General features: G+C 38.1%; 2 protein-coding genes across 5 annotated transcripts in view; both read right to left on the bottom strand.

The window, feature by feature from the left end:
- The window catches only part of AASDH (aminoadipate-semialdehyde dehydrogenase), a 44,066-nt gene extending 43,000 nt beyond the window's left edge, over positions 1-1,066 (bottom strand). For 2 of the 4 annotated variants that reach the window (XM_058722501.1, XM_058722499.1), the window contains exon 1: positions 865-1,066. The gene's annotated coding sequence lies outside the window, so the exon portion shown is untranslated. The remainder of the gene's footprint in view (positions 1-864) is intronic. The other 2 variants (XM_058722503.1, XM_058722500.1) reach the window with 2 other exon arrangements.
- Positions 1,067-8,340: 7,274 nt separating this feature from the next.
- Positions 8,341-21,373, bottom strand: part of PPAT (phosphoribosyl pyrophosphate amidotransferase) — a 37,171-nt gene continuing 24,138 nt past the window's right edge. Inside the window, exons 2-11 of the mRNA XM_058722521.1 lie at positions 20,591-20,657; positions 19,590-19,796; positions 17,709-17,821; positions 17,453-17,598; positions 16,934-17,006; positions 15,753-15,904; positions 15,233-15,360; positions 13,409-13,630; positions 12,081-12,201; positions 8,341-10,810 (exon numbers count right to left, since the gene is read on the bottom strand). Coding sequence (XP_058578504.1) covers positions 10,614-10,810; positions 12,081-12,201; positions 13,409-13,630; positions 15,233-15,360; positions 15,753-15,904; positions 16,934-17,006; positions 17,453-17,598; positions 17,709-17,821; positions 19,590-19,796; positions 20,591-20,657 — 1,426 coding nt within the window. The 3' untranslated portion in view covers positions 8,341-10,613. The remainder of the gene's footprint in view (positions 10,811-12,080; positions 12,202-13,408; positions 13,631-15,232; positions 15,361-15,752; positions 15,905-16,933; positions 17,007-17,452; positions 17,599-17,708; positions 17,822-19,589; positions 19,797-20,590; positions 20,658-21,373) is intronic.

Here is a 21,373-nt window from a genome sequence, read left to right as displayed (position 1 = left end):
TTAAGGCAAAATCTACTCTCCAAGGTTTTCATTTTCATTAACTGAATCATAAAATAAATATCCTCTCCAATAAAGAATACTGTACTTTAAAAAAAAAAAAGAGGGGTATCTGGGTGGCTCACTGAGCATCCTAGTTCTGGTTTCAGCTCAGGTCATGATCTCCCGGTTGGGTTGATGAGTCTGAGCCCCATACTGAGCTCTGAGCTGACAGCCAGGGTCTTGGGATTCTGTCTCCCTTTCTCTCTGCCCCTCCCCTGCTTGTTCTTTCTCTCAAAGAATAAACATTTTAAAAAAAAATAAAAAACAAATACATGAATGAATAAACAAATAAATATAAGAACACTATATACTTTTATACACCCAAACATTTCTGAGCCCTTATGGGGAGGGGGGGCGGGGAGAAGCAAGTTAAGTTTAGCAGATTCACATGTAATGGAACCATGAAGTTAAAGATATTCCCTACTTCATTTACAGCAGTAGATGCTGCTATTTAGTCTTCAAAGGTTAAGACTGTCAACAAACTGTCGTGCTCCAGAGGTCTCTCTCTAGGTTATTAGTTATCTTAAAGACAGTTAAATAATCTAGAAACTTCCCCCCTCCCCATCCATGGGCTTCTTAATTTCCATTACACAACTACATTGAATAACAATGCACTTTATAGCTTCCAAACCTAGTAAGGAGGTGGGGCACACTTATTTTCTTCTAAAGAAGGGGCAGAGGGTCCGAAGCTGGGCAACTCAGGAAGAGATCACACAGGTCACTTTAGTCTGCACATCAACCTGCCAGATGCCACTGACTCACATCCGAAGCAAAGCAGTGGCCCTGAAGTTCAACAATCTGTGCACAGGCAGCGCCAGGCCTCACCTTACTTCACTTCTCCCACACAAGTCCCCGCTGGACACCACCTCCTGCGAGACTCACTTAGAAGGCCTGGCCTGAGGGTTGGGGCAGAGGTCTGAGCGCAACCTGACCCTCCAACAAGCTGAATCGGAGACCTCACCACACATATGTGAAAGAGCAGCCACACCCAAGCCGTAAAGCCTGCTGGCCGCAATGACCGCTGGGATCTAAGAGGCGCAGGCTGTCGCGTAAATCTTCTGCGTCGCTGTTGCAATGACGTCAGCTGGAGCTACCCGGAGCAGGTAGTGTCTCACTGCCCCTCCCCCTCCCGAGAGGGCTGGGCTAACCTGGGAGTAGAGCTGGCAGCCTTTTTGCCTAATGCTGTCAGCTCAGGCACCTGTTTTGGTCGCGCTGGGTTTTGGGCAAGATTTTCAAAGACGTTGGAGCTGACCAGTGTGGAGCTATACCAAGAAACTCGGGCAAAGTACTTTAATTCAGAGACGGTGTCTCCTTTTCCACAAAGTGGAGAGAAAGATATTGCCTAGGGTTGATGAAAAGGAAGATGAAATAGTTGTGAAGTGCAATAGAAAGTGGACTTAATCCGCCTGGGTGGCTCAGTAGGTTAGGCGTCCGACTTCGGTTTAGGTCATGATCTCACGGCTTGTGAGTTTGAGCCCCTCGTGGGGCTCTGTGCTGACAACACAGAGCCTGGAGCCTGCTTTGGATTCTGTGTCTCCCTCTCTGGCTGCCCCTCCCCTGCTCACACTCTGTCTCTCTCAAAAATAAACAAACGTTAAATTAAAAAGAAAAGACTTAATCCATTCTATATTGTCTGGAAATCTGTGGTAGCGTTTGGGAAGATTGTGACTCCTGCAACAAAGCCTGCAAAGGAGGTCCCTGTCATAATTAGGCTGAGACAGACATAATTGGAAGAGACAGGTTTTAAACGATGACTAAAAAAATTTTTCACTAATAGCAATAAATAAAACAGGTCTGAGTGGGAGAGAGTGACCAAAGCTACATGCCTAAATAATAATTGGTTTCCAAGTTATCATTAGAGACATAAATTATTACAAGTGTCAAAGACAAGAATGCTATTTTTAAGCTACTCTCTGCAATAGCTGAGTTTGTTGTTGTTGTTTTGGGGTGTGTGTGTGTGCTGAAGGACTGAGAAAACAGCCCAGCATGGACAACCATACATGAAAAATCATGGGACACCCTGTGTCCTTAAGGGTCAGTGGTAAGAAACTAGCAGTAATCCAAGCAAGGGATAGCTCCACCTGCTTATTGATACTTTCACCCAGACGTACCACAGGCTACTCAAACTATCATATTTTTATTTTTGTTAGGAGGAAGGGGGTATTCCCAAACTTGTTTCTGTATTTGAGAATGACACTATCATCCACCCAGCCAGTAAAGAAATCTAGACCCCCCCCCCCCCCCATACCCAATTAGACCCTATGTCTCCAGTCCCTAATCTCAAAGTCTAGCTGCTGTGGTGATGTTAAACAGATTACAGATTCCTGGACCTCTATCCCCAGAGGTTCTGAATTAGTTTTCTACAGAGGGACCTACAATCTGCATTTAAAAATTGTTCTTATCTTCATTTCCACTACTGCTACCTTAGTTCAGGTCTTCTTGGTCAGCTTTTCCCTAAAGCTTTTCCAGTCTTGCTTGGCTCCAACTATGAATTGCTGCTAGAGTGATGTCGGTTTTATTCATTATCATCTTTCAACTCTGATATTAATGGTAGCTTTTTTTGTTTTTCCCCCTGTAGGATATGCTTTTTTCTTCTTTAGTTGATTTCAGACACTATCTTTCATGTTAGAGGCTTCCTGGGGTGTCTGGTAATTGTGACTTATCTGCACATATTTAAAAGTGGGACATTTAAAAGCAATTGGAAACAGAGTCTGTGGGACAAGTTCGTTGAAAATCAAGTTGAGAGAAGGGCTGTGGTGTATGTGGGGGTGGAGGGATGTGTCTCAGAATTGAGTATAAATTTTTTTTTACTTAATTGTTTCAGGTATCCTCTAACACAAAAATATTGTTTTACTCTTTCATGAATAAAAGACTTCAGAATTAAGCTGCAGGGGTGATGAGTAGCGGCATAAGGATATAACTCATTCCTAAATGATCTTCCAATCCTTTTAGTTACCCTTGTCAGCCCTTTTTCCAGAAGCCAACTTCTCAGGTTTTTAAGGGGTTCTGTGATATAAATAGGATTGTTTATTACCTTTGTTCTCTGCTGATTTAGAATTTAGCTTTTTCCAGGGGCTCCTGGGTGGTTCCGTTGGTTACATGTCTGATCTTGATTTTGGCTCAGGTCATGATCTCACAGTTTATGGGATAGAGCCCTGTGTAGGGCTCCATACTGACAGCTCACAGCCTGTTTGGGATGCTTTCTCCACCCCAACCCACATGCACTCTCTCTCTCAAAATATATATAAATTCAACTTTTCCAAATCAGCTGAACCATTTGCTTTTGATTCCAGAATTTTATCTTTTCCTCTAATCCTTAAGAGTTTAGGACTCTTAAATCCCTTTAATATCATTTTCAAAGGGGCTTAAGAGGAAGCAAATGCAGAAGGCGGTGTTCAAGACACCATTTTTAGCTGGTAATCTAGAGTGACCATTCTAAAACATAAACCAGATTAACCATAACATTCCCTTGCTTAAGACCCCCTTCAGTGGTCCCTCATTGCCTGCAGGACAGTCAGACTCTTTACCAAGGTAAACAAGATGGTTCTCTTTCTAGCCCTGTCAGTGGGCCACTGCTCCCCCCACCCCCTTCCTCATACCTGGTCCTGTAAGCTCCAGCTATGATGAGACCCTAGTAAATCTTCTGAATATACCAAGCCCTTATCAAATTTCCACACCTGTGTTTTGGCTAGGTCTCAGGCTGAAGTACCCTTTCTTCTCCCTGTGCCTGTTTGATGCACATTTACCCCTCTTAAGAAAACACAGCTTAAACATCACCTTCTTGATGCCTTTCTTCAAGCCTTGTATTGGAATTTACCTATCCTCCCCCACCATCCCATGAACCCAGCATACTGTTGGGAGGAACACTCTGCCATGGGCCTGAATGTCCTTGCAAATTCTTGCTGGGCATGCCAAAAATACAAGGTATTGATTGCTTTTTATCCAGGTCATTTTTCAGGGTTGTTTGGGGTGACGGATCTTCAGAGCTGAGGTAATGCTTTCCCAAAGAGCAGGCTTGCTTCCATTTCCTATAAAAGCGAATCTCCCAAACTTAGTATTCTTTCCTGTAACACAACCTACTGCGTGCACAGACATCCATCTCTGTCTGACTCCATCACCCCAGTAGGACTTGGGAGGCAGGGGGAACTGATAAATGAAGCTCTGGCCACTGCTTTTGCCTTGAATAATAAATTTCTCTTTGACCCAGGAATCTCATGTCTGCTGCCACAAAACAAAACTGTAACAGGCTAGCATATTAGCTTTTCCCTAGGGTAAAAGCCTTTGGACCCTTCCCAAGTGGGGTCTTGTATTTCTCACAGAAGCTAGCAACAGCTGCATTAAGTAGGCTCCATGCCCATGGAACCCAATGCAGTGTTTAAACTCACAACCCTGAGATCGACTCGAGCTGAGATCAAAACTTGGATGCTTAACTGAGCTAAGTAAGCCATTCATGCACCCCAACTACATTATTTCTAAGTTTGACTTCTTATACTAGTTAAGTACCTTGAAAACAGAGTTTCAGGGGGTTTTTGTTGTTGTTGTTTTTTGTTTTTAAGTAGATCTCACGCCCAACACAGAGCCCAGCATGGGGCTTTAAGTCACAACACTGATATCAAGAGTCAGATGCTTAACTGACTGAGCCACCCAGCTGCCCCAAGTTTCATGTCTTAGACACCTGTTTCCCCAACTACCTTTTTACTCTTCTCCTGTCCACTATATCAAATGTCTACCCTAGAACCTTGCTGATCCTTTGCACATTTGTTGCTATATTCTAATTTCACTTCTCTTCACCTAATCCCCCATTTATCTCAGTTGTCAATGTCATTTCTTAAAAAAATAATTTCAAAAGCGATTTTGACTATCCTTGACCCTACCTTCAATGTGTGGGGTTTCCATCCGCCACACAATTAACTCAGAACATCCAGCTGGAAGAAATGCAGAGGACAAGGTACGTGGAAGGGAGCAAGGAGCTATCATGTTCTCCAGGCATACCACTCACCTCATCTCCATGTCGCCAAGAATGAAGCTCTCCAAACCTCATCCTTCTGGGTTTTTATAAAGGCTTAATTATGAAGGCATAATTGATTAAATCATTGGCCATTACCTATTGATTTAACCTGTAGCCTCCTCCTCTTCCTGAGAGTCAGGGCAATGGGAATGAATGGTCAACCCTCTAATCATGTATTTAGTTCCCCTGGCAACTATCCCCTATGAGATACGTTCAGAAAGTCACCTCATTAACATCAAATCAGGTGTGTTTGAAAGGAGTTTGTTATGAATACCAAGACACCTTTATTAGAGACCAACCAAAAACACTTTTAACTTTAGAGAATAGCTGGTTGCCTGAGGAGAGGTGGGTAGGTGGGGGTGAAATAGATGAAAAGGATTAAGAGTACACTTATCTTGAGCACGGAGTACTACACAGAACTGCTGAATCACTATATTGTATACCTGAAACTAGTACAGCACTATTAACTACACTGGAATTAAAAAAAAATTTTTTAGATGTTTATTTATTGTTGAGACAGAACACGAGTGGGGGAAGGGTGGAGAGAGAGAGAGAGAGGAGAGAGAAAGAGAATCTTAAGCAGGCTCCTAGCTCTGAGCTGTCAGCACAGAGCCTGAAGCAGGGCTCAAACTCATGGACCTCGAGATCACGACCTGAGTCCAAGTCGGAGGCCTAACCGACTAAGCCACCCAGGCACCGCTACACTGGAATTTTCAAAAAAGACACTTAATTGCTCTTATCACTTAGGAAATCCTAAGGGCTTTAGGATATCTGTGCTAGAAATAGGACAAAGACCAAATATACATTATGAATCACGTTGTCCTACTACCCTGAAGACAAGCTCCCTGTTGTCTGCTTTGTAGCATCACAACTGGGAGAACAGTGATTTACTCTTAACGGTGCTCAGCTGCCAAGTTGAAGGCGGAGAAAATTAGTGGTTGGGTTCATTCAGGCTTGTTTTGTCAGGTGGCTAGGAAAGAATGGATGGATGAGGGAGGTCATGCTGTTTGCAAAAGGAGTCTATTAAAGTTCTGTAAAGGAACAGAAACAACATTTTATACAACACACACACACACACACACACACACACACCCCATATAAAATATTTATATAAAATACGCATTTGAAAAACAGAAACACAGAGATAGATACATGTATTTTAGTTTTTTTTAAAGTTTATTTTTGAGAGAGAGCACACAAGTGGGGTAGGGGCAGAAAGAGAGAGAATCCCAAGCAGGCTCCGCACTATCAGTGTGGCACTGACATGGGGCTTGAACTCACAAACTGTGAGATCATGACCTGAGCTGGAGTCACAGGCTCAACCAACTGAACCACCCAGGTGCCCCAATAGATATATTTTAATAAACTGCCCCACACAATTGGAGAGATGACAAATTAGAAATCTGTAGAGCAGGCCAACAGGCTGGCAACTCTAGCAGGGTGTCTATGACAATTTTAAAAACTCTATCTTCAAGAAATTTCCATCTTTGTTCTTAAGGCCTTCAACCGACTGGATGAGGGCCATTGACATTATGGAGAGTAATCTGTTTTACTCAAAGTCTACAGATTTAAATGTTAATCACATCTAAAAAATACCTTCACCACATCCAGACTGGTGTTTGAACAAACACCTAGACACCAAAGCCTAGCCAAATTAACACAAAATCATCATATCGAAGATATCCATCAGTATGTCAATAGTGAAGTCAAACAAGTAATTTTCAGTGAAGCAAATTCAGAGATTGAGGAAGAGTACAGGGCCCTCCTGTGTGGGCCTCCTTTGTGCAGTGGTTTTCCATTTTGTCACAGTGCAAGGAGTTCAGTGTTATGGTAGATCCTGAGAACTTCCAAAAAGGTTAAAAGCATCAGCTCCTGCCATCCAACTCCTAGCTACTTAAGAAGAAAATTTATGCACGCGTGTGCACACACACACAAATTTACATTGCATACTATAGCTTAGTCTAAAATGTCTAAGCAGCATGCAGTTTTTTCTGAGAGGCTTGGATATTTATTTTGACTTGGTTAAGAAACAAGAAGGCAATTTCCCTTAGGAGTTGACCAGGCTCTATCTGAAACTCGAAGAAGGCATGAGATTCAGGTGATGCCCTCGGGCAAGATTTTCAGAGGCAATAACATATATGCATATATTATTTTATTTTTTGTCTTTTAGAGGTGGGACTTAGTATGTTTATTTTAAAATAGGCAATATTTTAGAGCAGTTAATTTAGGTTCACAGCAAAATTGAGCAGAAGGACACAGTTCCCACAAACCCCCTGCCCTCCAATATGCTCTGCATATTGCAGAGCCTCCCCCATTATGAACATCCCCAAGCAGAGCAGTACATTTGTTTCAACTGATAAGCCTACAATGACACATCAGTATCACCCAAAGTCTATAATTTACATCAGGGTTTATTCTGGTGTTGTACATTCTATGGGTTTGAACAAATATATAATGAGATATATTCACCATTATAATATCACACAGAGTGGTTTCATGGTACTAAAAATTCTCTGTGCTCCTTCTATTTATCCCTTCCTCCCCACTAACTCCTGGCATCACTGATGGCTTGTTTTTTTCCATCTTAGACAATGTGCTTGCATAAGCAGGGGATAGAGGGAGAGGGAGAGGGAGGGAAGGATGGAGGGGTGCGGGGGGAAAAAAGCGGGGGGGGGAGGAGAGAGAGAACCCTAAGCAGGCCCCACACTTAGCGTGGAGTCCAATGTGGGTCTGGATCCCACAATCATGAACTGAGCCATAGTTTTGCCTTTTCCAGAATGGCATAAAGTTTGACTCACACGGTATACAGCTTTGACAGACTGCCTTCTTTCACTTGGTAATATGCATTTAAGTTCCATATCTTTTCATGGCCTGACAGCTCATTTCTTTTTAGGACTGAATAAAGTTCTATTGTCTGAATATACAATTTATTAATTTACCTAAATTTGACTGAAAAAAAAACAACGCAACTCCCCCAACACACACATACATTTTGGAAATCTAAGCCACCTCTTCTGTGACACTCCCCATTCTCACTGGTATTTCCACAAAACTTTCCACTATTCTAGTGCTTACTCAGCATTACGTTTCTAATAACTTTATTTCTCCTTCCTACTCAGCCAGGACTTTTGCCTGGTTCATAAGCACTGGTCTATTTATTGAAATGCCTGGATCAGAGAAATAAGATCTGACTAGCTGGTGCCAAGAATGGAGGCTGGATGTGACTATTACTGCGCTACTCATCATAATGCACTAACCAAAGGTCATTATTAAAAAAAAAAGCACACACATACTTAAACACACTTATTACATATATTTATCACCAATACATCACAATGAAGTCACAAAAAAGTAGGCTTAGTTTAATTCACAACAATATAGATCCTGTGAAAACACATTTTTTCATCTTCTTTGTAATTTTCAGCACTCTGCTATTTAAAACAGTTAAACAACATTTGAGATTAAATGTAAAAAACTGTAATTGAATTCAGACTTCAGAAACTTGTGAAATAAAAGGCCATGATGGAGAAACATTAAGAAATTTGTAGAATAACCAAACTCTCACAGTCCCATATTCCTTTATAAAAGCATCTCAATAAGACAAAATAAAAACAATGAGAGACAAAAACTATGGAAAACACGAAAGTCAAATCAGAGATTTTGGTTTAGTACTTTCCCTGAGTCTCTTGTTTTTAAAAATCAAATGTAAGTAAGGCCAATTCAAAATTGACCCACAGGTCTTGCCTCCTCCATGCTGATATGAGGAATACATTTAAGACAAGAGGCTATACACTCAAGTGGTCCCAGGGCTTTATTCAAATGTCAATTTGCTTGTGTCATTGCCACAGCATTATCTAACCCACTGATGCCTGCTGCACATGGGCTTAAATAGCTGTCAAGATTTTATCTTGGCCTGCCATAATATATATATGTGAGACTATATACCAAATGAAGACAGAAGATTTCAGTTATTAATAAATATTAAATTCCTAAATGGATTTGGACACTATATACATCAAATTAAGGTAACTTAACACAGAAACAAACACTTTTATGTTTGAAAAAAATCTTACATAAACAGGAGTTGAGGGCAAGGCATCTTAAAATTTTAAATCTCAGATGTTACAGGAAAACACTTCAAAAAAACTGTATTTGTTAGATCCCAATAAAACAAAGTGGAAAAAAAGTGATAAGGTGATGCTTAGAATCAGACAGGCATGCTAATTCCAAAATAGTTGTCACCTTGATCTTAAACAAAATTGGCCCCTACAGGGTTTGTATTTGATCATTTAATTGCAATGATATATCTATATTTGTACATATATATGTATATATGTTTGCAAATGATCAAGCACTTTATTAAAAGAACATATAATTAATAAGAATGAAAGGGTTGTTAGAACCTAAAAATTTATTTTTTACTTCAAATGTACTAGGTTACTTGCTGGGTTTATACTATAAGGGCACTAAGCAGTATCATACTTCTTAGATCATACTTCATAGTCAAATGTAGAAAAACACCTTCCACAGACATGTTTTTACAATCATCCTTAGGACATCTCAAAGACAGGTGGCAAAGCACTGCTAAACTGTATGTCTCCCTTCATCATAATGAAATCTCAATTTCAGAATAACAGCCAACGTTTCAAAAGCTAATAATCATGCACTATCTTAAAACTGAGGGGTGAAAGGATGGCTCTAACCACCACAAAAAGTATGACACTTTTTCACATCCCTATTAATTAATTTACTAAGTACCCCGCTGCACAGGCGGGAAAAGTGAGGCACAAAGAGGCATGTATTTATTGTTGTTTCAAGATTTGTCTGAAGTTAGACAGGGAAGATAAGGTCAAAACCACACTGAGAACTCTAGAGGCTTGACACTTTGGGGATATAATGGATTCAAGGTTTGAGTGAAATGTTATATTTAACTCATGTCTTGTTTGCATCACACCATCTTAGTCTAACCTCTTGCAAACCATTTAAAGCATGGACCTGGGAAATGCCACTTACTACCTACTTTCTCTGACCAGGTGAAAAAGGCTAGCCAATGCTTGTGTGTAAACAAACAAACAAACACCACAAAAAACAGTGTTGTTGCATTATATGCAATTAGCAAGGTTCAATTATGAAAATATTCCACAACCGAATTGCAATAACTCAAGAAACATTCCACAAAATTTTCTAAGAATCTGTGGGAAGGTATAGTGCCTGGCCATCCCTACTAAAACAGAAATTTATCTATTCATTGCATTATTGTTGCTGATCTGAACTTAAATGTGTATGATCTCATAACTGGTAGCCTCAAAGTACTAAACTACTAAACAAAACAAAGGATCATCCAAACTCCTAGATGACACCAAAATATTTATCTAGGATCATTAAGGAAAGCATAGCACTTTGGTACTCTTTTCAGAAAAGAAATCTCAAAACATATAAAGGTAATCATAAGCATACAGCATTTTACATTGACCAAGGGAGTAACAGTTAAATGGATAAGGTATAACCACCACTATAACTTCTTGACCAACTTTGTATTTTGAAACATCAGGTCTGCCCCTATCAACTACCATTCCAACTCCACAGGGTATTTTCCAGTGAGACATGCTGTACAATGACCATTCTTTTCAAAGCATTCCAGACCATTCCCATTTTCTTGAATCATAATATCCTGCTTTTCCACTTTCTGTTTTTTAAACTTTATCCCTTCTTGTACAGATGAAACTAGTCCTCCCACTGACAGATATACAACACTGTTTGCTCCTACAGAGGGAAAGAGGGGAAAAGGAAAAGGTCGTGATGCTTCCTTTGGAAAGAAAGATCTGCCTCACAAGACAACAGTCACAAACAGGAAAACTTAAGCCAGCATAAAAATTTCTCTTTCATATTCTTAAAAAAAAAAAAAAAAAAAAAAAAAAAAAGCAGGGGTGGAGGAGGGGAGAGGGAATAAGCAATAAAATTCTGGGCCTTTATAATTTTTTAAAATTTGAAATTGGAATTTAAATTGCTATTTAAAATAGCACTGGAGGCTTCAAATCTAGAATGGGTTCAGAAAGTCTCTTTAGTAATTTTCTTGATTATGAAAAACAGACTTTGAAGTCAGGAAAATCTGGGTTCAAATTTAAGCTCAAGGTCACTTACTTTTCCTAAGTCTTTTCATTTATAAGGGAAACATGGCCTAACTATACGGTATCTGTGGTATTATTAAAATAATACAGATATGTTCCGGGCAAAAAGTGAGTGTTCACAATAAGGTACCAATTGGATGATATTCAAAGTATTTAACTGGTAAGGCACAGGCATGTCAAAACCAGCCATCTAGACAACCAGTGTGGAGGTACCAAGGCACATTGGCTAAACATCTGCTGTGATATTAAAACAGTTTATCTCACCTAATTTGAAAAGCAAATGTCTTGGGGTGCCTGGGCAGCTCAGCTGGTTAAGATCTGACTCTTGATTTCAGCCCAGGTCACTGACAATGGGGAGTCTGCCTGGGATTCTCTCTCTCTCTCCCTCCCCTGCTTGCTCGCTCTCTCAAAAATAAATAAATAAACTTTAATTAAAAAAAAAAGAAAGAAAAAACAGAAAAGCAACTGTCTTATCCAGGATAAGCTAATCTCCAAGTCTGCTGACCTCATTATTAAAGATAACCCTACATTAGCTTTTCACTTTTTGATTTGTACCCACATCTAAATTATTCTATTATAATCTGTGGTAAAATTGTTTTTGTTTTTCTTCAGATCTGATCTTTGGGAGGCTTTAACTGATATGCCTGCAGTTCCCTCTACCTAGAAAGCCTTTCTTCCTTTTTACCTGATCTCACCTTGGCCTAGGTCTCCAATATAGCACTTACCATGGTGTGTATACACACCAGGCACTCTATTCAAAATACTATTCAATATCTGCTTAACATGTTATAAAATTATCTATTTTTAACAAATGCTGGACATTGTTTTTATTACAAGTATAAAGACTGACAGGCTTTGGATTTTCTCTGTTAAAAAAAAATGTTTAGAGAAATTTTAATACCTACCCAGATATTTTGCAAGATGTTCAAATTCAGGTTTATTGGCAATAAGCTCTTCTTTTGTTGGTATGTTTATTCCCATAAAGCATGGGTATCTAATTGGCGGTGAAGCTACTCGAATGTGTACCTTGGAAAGAAATCATTTCACATATTATTCTAACATTTATAACCCTTCTGGAGCAGCCCTGCTCTAAACTCCAAAGCATCTGGACAAAGATTTCAAAATGTCAGCCACTTGTAAAAGATTCTTTTTACTGAGTTGCCTATTGTTTCCTTTTACCATCTATCAGTGAGAACATTTCTTTCTTCTATTTCCCATTTAATGACTTTATATTCCTAGGACCACCTTAATTTTCTCTTGAATGCCACTTTTTCCTACCTCTTATTTTACCATTTCAGAAAGCAAAAAATGGTCTACAGGATATAACAAAAACCTTAACTACTAATAAGAGCTTTTTTCCTCTATTATTACTTTTCTGCCTTTTGTAAGGTCCATTTACATGGCCATAATTGGCATCCACAATTATTTTACCTTTCTTATAAAGCAAAGATTTTCCCATATTACGTAGTCTTCATAATTACAGTTTTTAGTGGCTACAACATATTTCATCATACTTAGGTAGATACATTTCCTACTGGTAGATACATAAGCTGTTGTGTATTCTTTTTCACTACCGTAACAATGGTGAATTTACTTTACACCTCTTTGTTTTTAATTACAAAATTTTCAAGGAATTCTGAAGAGATTATCATAATTCTAACAGCCATAAAAAAGCTGGAAAATCATAATCACAATTATTTTCAAAGCTTTCTAGAGAGACTGCCACTGCTTTCCATGCCACTTTCTCCTACAAGAGATTTTATTATCGAATCCACTCAACTATTAGTTGTAAATGACACCTCACTTCTGTATTTTGAATTACTAAGATATTTAGAGTTAGAATAAGCTTTGAGATTTAAAAATATAACCCAATGTGGCAAATCTATTACAGTAGGATTTGTTCTACATCTTCAAAAAGAGAAGTACTCTAAAAATTAAACAAACATTTTATTGTGTGGTTTTTGTGAGTTTTTAAAATTAACCTTATAAAAATTTTAATCTTTTATATTGAGGTTTTTAGTCTATTAAGGATTATAGTTAGTATGCAGTTTAAGAGTGGCTATTATATGTTTTCCAAGTTGCTGCATAGTTATTCCTAAACCAACTCATTTGAAAGATGACAATTTATTTTATTGAACTATCCATTTTCATTCGCTGTACTAAATTGCAATTTTTATGCCAGTATTGTACTATTAATTATCGGTACTTTAGGGTATGTTTTAATAATACTTACCTCTTTCGCACCAGATTCTTTGAGCAATTTGATTATAGGTGAGATGGTATTGCCTCTCACAATTGAATCATCTACAAGAACGATTCTTTTGCCTTTAAAGTTGTCCGACAATACTCCAAATTTTTTTGCAACACCAAGTTGTCTCAACCGCATGTTTGGCTGAATAAATGTTCTTCCTACATACCGGTTTTTACATAGCACCTCCACATATGGAAGCCCACACTGACAAGAAATAAAAGGACAATGAACAGCAACATATAGAGAACTCTAGATTCTTATTTTCTCTAGGTCATTCTTCCATTATAATACGTATGAAAACATTTGAAATTGCTATTCTGAACTCTCCATCAATAGATTACAATTTTTCTTCACTATTTAAATTGTAGGGGAAAAAAGGCAAAAAGTAAACTCGTTCAAAGTAATATACTCATTGGGAAAACCAATTGATTTTGTCAGAAGTTGTAATGTTTCTCTCTTAAACAAATATTACTTCCCTGTCTTGGAAAGGAACAGTAAGTGTGTGCAGACAGGACAATAAATCACTGACAAAAAAATTCACAGCAATTAAAAACTATCAGCAAGAAATGAATTAACACTAGTATGTAGGAGTACCTGGGTGGCTTAGTCGGTTAGGCATCTGAGTCCTGATTTTGGCTCAAAATCATGATCTCAAAGTTTGCTGTAAGCACAGAGCCCATGTGGGATTTCTCTCTCTTTCCCCCCACCCCTCCCCAGCTTGTGCTCTTTCTCTCTCCCAAAAAGTAAATAAACATTAAAAAAATAAACAACAAAACCCAGTATGCAAAGAATGCTTTTTGAGGGACAGGAGGTGATTTATCCATCTTTCAAGGTAATACTAATCTAAAATATGTGCATATTGGGGCACCTGGGTGGCTCACTCGGTTAAGTGTCTGACTTCGGCTCAGGTCGTATCTCACGGTTCGTGGGTTCGAGCCCCGTGTCAGGCTCTGTGCTGACCGCTCAAGAGCCTGGAGCCTGCTTTGGATTCTGTGTCTCCTTCACTCTCTGCCCCTCCCCCATTTGCACTCTCTCTCTCTCAAAAAAATAAACATTAAAAAAAAATTTAAAAGAACAAATAAAATAAAATGTGTGCATATCATTTCTTTTGAAAACATAAAACTTTCAACATAGTGAATGCAGATGAGGACACCCCAGGATCACCATAGTCATATAAATCTGGTTATGGAAAATGAAATTAAGCACAGTACTAAAAACATTACACAAAATGAACATAAACGGCTTTGTGATCACTTATACTAAATAGAGAACAAACCAGTGGTTTGTGAGGGAGGGTGCTTCAAGAAATAAGTTTTAGTAATAAGTAAATATTACCACCAAATTCTATAGGTATTCATGATGTTATCTTTTTTTTTTAAGTTTATTTATTTATTTTGAAAGAGAGCACAAGCAGGGGAGGGGAAGAGAGAGAGGGAGAGACAAAATCCCAAGCAGACTCCCGCCATCAGCACAGAGCCTGATGTGGGGCTCAAACTCACGAACCATGATGAGATCATGACCTGAGCCAAAATCAAGAGTCAGACACTTAACCAACTATGCCACCCGAGTGCCCCAATGATGTTGTCTTTTTAAGTGAAGTGGATCATTCTGCTCATCTTTAGGTGAATCTTGAGGTGGATTCCACTAAAACAGTGCCATTGAATGAAAAGGTTGGAAAATAACTCTTGTTGTAAAGGATCCAACATTTTCCTTTTCCTTGTAATATACTGGTAAGTTTCTCTTTATATACAAGGGTTTCTGATTTCAGTGCTATAAGAGCATTTCACTGCATGTCAAGAGAAATACCTTTCCTGCATAACCAAGAGCAGCGGGTGTAGCAGATTCCGGAACAGTGCTAACCAAATCTGCATCCACTGGTGCCTCAATTGCCAGCTGCTGACCACAACGGTATCTTACTGTGTAAACCATTTGGTCTGGAATGTTTGAAAAAAAAAATAGATTATTTTTACTTAGCATTTCATTATTATTCTAAGAAAACTAGCTTGTTAGAACTCTATATATGGAGTACAAGAAGTAAAGCATATAAAACAACTAAAGCAGAAAATATAAACTGGGGAATTCACTATTTAAAGAAAATTTGGCCTTATTACATATCTGAAAATCATAATCCTTACTCCTAAAAGGAAAACATGGTCCAGCATGAAAGGGAAAAATAGTGATATTATGACTTGTAGGTTCAGTCTCATATCCACAGCATCTAAAAATGTGCCTCCAAAGAGCCAGGTAAGCCTTTGAACCAAGAACTGCCATGTTTCAGTGAGATAAATAAGAAACTTAAGTAAAAAGTTAAAGATATTTTATTTACCTTCAAATATACTATCTGGTCTTGCAAAATAAACATATTCAAAGATACAAAATGCCATCGGGTTTCCTTCAGACCTTGGTATAATATCAAGAGTTTGGACACTACGTTTGGTTATTTCCACAATTTCTCCAGGCAAGACTTCACGGTAATATCTTGGGAAACAATGTTAAAGAAAGAAGACTTTAAATAAACCAGTCTTTAAGACTGATAATAACATCTATTGTAAAGTACACAAAGAGTCCCTTCCCTTATAAAGGAAAAGTGGTTCAGTTTAATACAGAGATGGCTTAAGGGGCGCCTGGGTGGCTTGGTCGGTTAAGCGTCCGACTTCGGCTCAGGTCATGATCTCACGGTCCGTGAGTTCGAGCCCCGTGTCGGGCTCTAAGCTGATAGCTTGGAGCCTGGAGCCTGTTTCAGATTCTGTGTCTCCCTCTCTCTCTGCCCCTCCCCTGTTCATGCTCTGTCTCTCTGTCTCAAAAATAAAAAAAATAAAAATAAATAAATAAATAAACGTTAATATAGAGATGGCTTAAAAAATAAAAAATTAATATTCTTCCAGCAGTAAATCTAATACTTGTATCTTGCGGTGCCTGGGTGGCACAGTCACTTAAGTGTCTGACTCTTGATCTCAGCTCAGGTCATGATCTCACATTTCATGAGTTTGAGCCCTGCATCAAGCTCTGAGCTGATGGTGCAGCACCTGCTTAGAGTTCTGTCTCTCCTTCTCGCTATACTCCCCCTGCTCTCTCAAAATAAAAAAAAGTAATAATAAAAAAATAAAATAAATTAAAAAAATTTAATACTTCTATCTTATCCCTAAATTCTAATTTTTATTTTAAAAAATAAAAGCCATAAATTTTACTCAGTTTTTGAAGAACAGAGGTTAAAGAGAACATTTTTATCCTGGCTTAAATTTTTCGATCATAACTATTCCTTGTTGAGGAGATTCTTCCTTTCTAAAATAAGTCTCATAGTATTTTGAAAGCAAGATGCCAGTTTCAAAATTAGAAGGTATTACTGGAATATTAAAGTCAGTGCCAGTGCTGAGTAAAATGTACAAAAGAAACTGCATTCATTTATATATAGGTCTTCTAGCAGCCATCAGAAAGAAAACTTTCACGTAACAAAAAACTTTTTACTGATGTGGAAAAAGTGAATATGCTAAGTGAAACAAAACTTACCTTGCGCCAATTGATAAAAAACTACAAGATTCTGAAGACACCACCCATCCTTCTGTTTCTGAAGCTTTTTTCTCTGTAAATCACAAGACAATTCAGTTAATGGATTCAAGAAATTTTACAAGAGGCTACCTATTTCAAGAGAACAGTTAAACACCAAATAGATAAATAAGCATCTGACTATGGCTCAGGTCATGCTCTCAGGCTCATGAGTTCAAGCCCCACGCTGGACTCTGTGATGACAGCTCAGAGCCTGGAGCCTGCTTCAGATTCTGTGTGTGTCTCTCTCTTTCTGCTCTCCCCTCTCTCCCGCTCATGCTGTGTCTCCCTCTCTCTCAAGAATAAATAAACATTAAAAAAAAAAAAACAAAAAAAAACGAAGTACTACATCATTTTTTTTCTTTTTATCTAGTTCCTTCTCATTCATAAGCTTCCTATACCTAAAGATTTGAGGGTGTACCAACAGTAGGACAAGAACTTGGAAAAGCATTATGAAATTGTATTTCTTCTGAAGTGCATTACCTTTATCATTTATATCAGATACAGGAATAAGACGTCCAATGCATAGAGGGCGATTTCCATAAGGATCTCGTACGGCATAAATAACATCTCTGTGCATTATAAGCAGGGAATATGCTGTAGGTGCTTCCTTCATTAAGTTTTTAATCCTGGAATTAATTAAATAATTGAATAATTTCAGTTATAAACACAAGACATAAGCTCTGCAACACAGAGCTCTCGTAGCAGAGCTGTGAGCTTAGCCTAGTTTTACAATTACCTTGCTACCCAGTCTGGGGTGCCATCTTGTTCCTGAGGAGGTGTATATGCCAGTAACTGGGTAATCATTTCACTATCAGAACTTGTTGACAAACCAATACCATGCCGCAGAAGCTATTTAGAATGGAGAAAAGTGTAATCATTAGAGGGGAAGCTCCACCTCACCCCTCACCCAGTAGCCCACCATAATGGAAAGAGATCAGGCATTGTGTGAATTTTCAGTTATGAAAATCCTGCATTCTACTAATGACACATGTATATAATAATGGAGAACCACTGCTGAAAGCAATAGGAAGTCTCTGAAGGTTTTTAAGTAAGAAAAAAAAAGTGCTCTAGGAAGCATATAGAATAGCTTTTGAAAACTAAGTTTGAAGGAATATAAACCTGCAGTCAAGGTGGGGAAGAGTGGAGAAGGCACAAGAATTTGGAACTGTGATTCTAACTTTTTCAGCCCTTGACAATCCTGACCAATAGGATACATTCCCATCAAAGTGGCATACTACAGTTGGGGCCGCTCAATCCAGGTTTGTTAGTGATAGTGCTGGTGGGCTATCCATCCCCACTGATTATTGCTGACAGAATAGAAGAAAGGAATTAACTATATGGAACAATTAAATGTAGAAGACGTAATAAAAATTGGTTGAGCACACTCATGAAGATTATAAGGTTCTGAGCCAGTGTGACCAGGACAAGAACACCACCAATGACCTGTACAGGTTGAGTTTAAACTGATACTATAGAACATTTTCAGTAGGCAGCTAAATGTGTAGAGGTGAAATAAATCCAGACTCTGGGAAGTGGTTGTGTCTAGAAATGAGCTAGGTATTGCATGGAATTGAATTTTGGTGGTTATCACTAAGTGGTGAGTTTTTCTTAGTAATTTTTACTTCATATTTATACTTTTTTGATTGTGTGAATTAAAAAATTCTTTTTTCACTTACGGGCAGAAAAACATATTATCATTATAATACCAGTGCTTAAAAAGAGAGCAAAACAAAGCTAGAATTGAAAATAAAAGGACAATGAGTGGAATGGAAGCATGGTTCTAGATATTTTCAACCCACCAAAATTCATCATCATTTGACTCCTGTCACTATTCATCCCATGTAAAATGCCTTGTTCTAGAATGCTAAGGAAATAACTGTGTGTGCATGTGTGTGTGTATAACCATCCTGTTACTGAATGCCACCTGAGGTTTTTCTTTCCAAGGTTACCAGATCAAGGTTATTATAATCCAATGGACTGAAGAAACGTGGCATCAATAAATGAATGGCAAGAATGGATAAATAAGCTATCAGGAATATAAAGATACTAAGGGAATTTAAAAAAAAAAAAAAAAAAGGAAGATAAACTAATGATGGATAAAAGCATAGGCATAAATTAACATAGAATGATCTAAATACCATGCTATGAACGAAAATGAACATAAGTAATTCTTTGCCTTTTCCCCAAGTGGTTTCCTGTAATTGTTTCCAAATCACTTTCCCTTGTATTTGTTATCCAGTTTATATTCTATTTTCTTTTTATGCTTTGAACATAAGGACAAGGCTGAAGGGATAGGAACAGCCCATAAAACCCTAATTTCTCTGTTTCTCACAACAACCATAAATCAACTTTTTAACATCTCTATTCTAAAGCAGTACCATCAGAATCACCTTAGAAGTACATTAAAATGCAGACTGACCACCCTCCTGCTGCAGATTCTGGGGCTCAATCTTAGAATCTGCAATTATAACAAATACTCCAGGTAATTCTAATACAGTTGTCCTTTGCAGTTAGATAACAGGTGGCAACAATTAGAAAATATCCTGCACCAAGATCCCCAATAACTTCATTTCATTAATTTATCCTAATAATGAAAAAAAGCATTAAAAACACTTACCTTTTTCCTTAATTGAGTAGCATTTACCAATTCGCCGTTATGTGCCACAGCTATTTTCCCATGAAGTGTTTCAACAACAAAGGGCTGACAGTTTTCTAATTCACAGTTTCCTGTAGTGGCGTATCTCGTGTGTCCAATTCCAAGGTTTGAAATATATAATTTCTTCAAATTGTCTTGAGTAAAGACATGATTTACAAGACCCATTCCCTTGTAAAGTCAAAGTAGAAGCTCATCTTAGAAAAAAAAAACCAGACTTGTGGCCCTAGTGAGTAAAGGCTTTTATCCTATGTGCTCCAGAATTCTAATCTTAAAGACTAACCTAATTGTAAGAACCATGAAATATCTTTTTAGAAAAAAATTTGAGGGGTACGTGGGTGGCTCAGATGGTTAAGCATCCGACTTCAGCTCATGATTTCGCGGTTCATGAGTTCCAGCCCTGGTTCGTGAATTCCAGTCCCGCATCAGGCTCTGTGCTGACAGCTCAGAGGCTGGAGCCTGCTTTGGATTCTGTGTCTCCCTCTCTCTCTCTGCTCCTCCCCTCCTTGCACTCTCTCTCCCTCTCTCTCTTAAAAATAAATAAACAAACAAAAAAAAATTTTTTTTAAATTGAGGTGAAATTCACATAACAAAATTAACCATTTTAAGGTAAACAATTCAATGGCATTTAATACATTCACAATGTTGAGCACTTGTTTTATGAGCTACTTTCCATTAAAACACTGAAGATGTACTAAAGAGTAAATTTTGTCAAATAAACTAAATCAAATGCATTTTAAAAACCCAAAGCATGTTAAAATATTTAAATATATGACCTGTTTCCGTGAGTCAGTGAAGCAAACTATCACACAGAAATGGACCGTAATTGGACAAATGGAAATGGCTGATCCAGCGTATGACTTTTATATGCAAATTATTTGTTCAAATTTCCTTCCCCCACCAACATACTAGTTATCATCTGGTTATTATCTTTATTATCAACATTTTTTAATGTTCAAATATACCTTGTGTGTTTTGAATGTTGGTACTGAATTCCCATCACTGGTCACAATACCAGCACTCTCCTGACCCCTGTGAATACAAAAAGGCATCAACTGTTAAATTTAAATTTACCTCATTGATAAGCTTCTTTATGAAGCATACTTTTCTCAAGAGCATTCAGGAACTGACAATACATTACATGCTACCAGTACCAGTGCCCCTTCTATTCACGATGATGGTGACCAGATAGATGATATTGTCTGAGTTCTAACTAATATGCCAGGCACTGTCCTAAAATTTATAGGAACGACCTAATTTATTAGGCTCTCACAACAATCCTATGAACTAAATACTATGATTATCATGATTATCATGCCCATTTTACAAATAAGGACACTAAAGAAATGGAAATTAAGTAACTTGCCCGATGTTGCATGGAAAGTGGCAGCACAGCCAGGATGAGAACACAATCTGACTCCAGAACTTGAGCTTCTAACCCCTGTACTACGTGACCTCTAAATTGAGTATGTAGATATAAATGGATATCTCCAAATAAATTGTTAGGTAAAATGCTTAGTTGTGGGTACTAGAATCATGAACAAAATTCTTTTTTTTTTTTTGAGGTTTTTGCTTTGTTTTTCTGCACTTACCACTTTTCTTCCCTAACAAATATCTGTCACTTTAGTTATTACAAAACAATAAATGCTGCTTCTAAAAATGCTAAGCTAATCAGGAACTTTGTATTTCATCTCTGCGTTAATATTTCTAGGTGATGAAATAAAAAAAGCCAAAAGCTGGGCCGGAGG

Source organism: Neofelis nebulosa, chromosome 3 (assembly GCF_028018385.1).
Source record: "Neofelis nebulosa isolate mNeoNeb1 chromosome 3, mNeoNeb1.pri, whole genome shotgun sequence".
Taxonomy (NCBI): Eukaryota; Metazoa; Chordata; class Mammalia; order Carnivora; family Felidae; genus Neofelis; species Neofelis nebulosa.
Note: the sequence above shows the minus strand (reverse complement) of the source record. Positions and strands in the feature narration are given on the sequence as shown.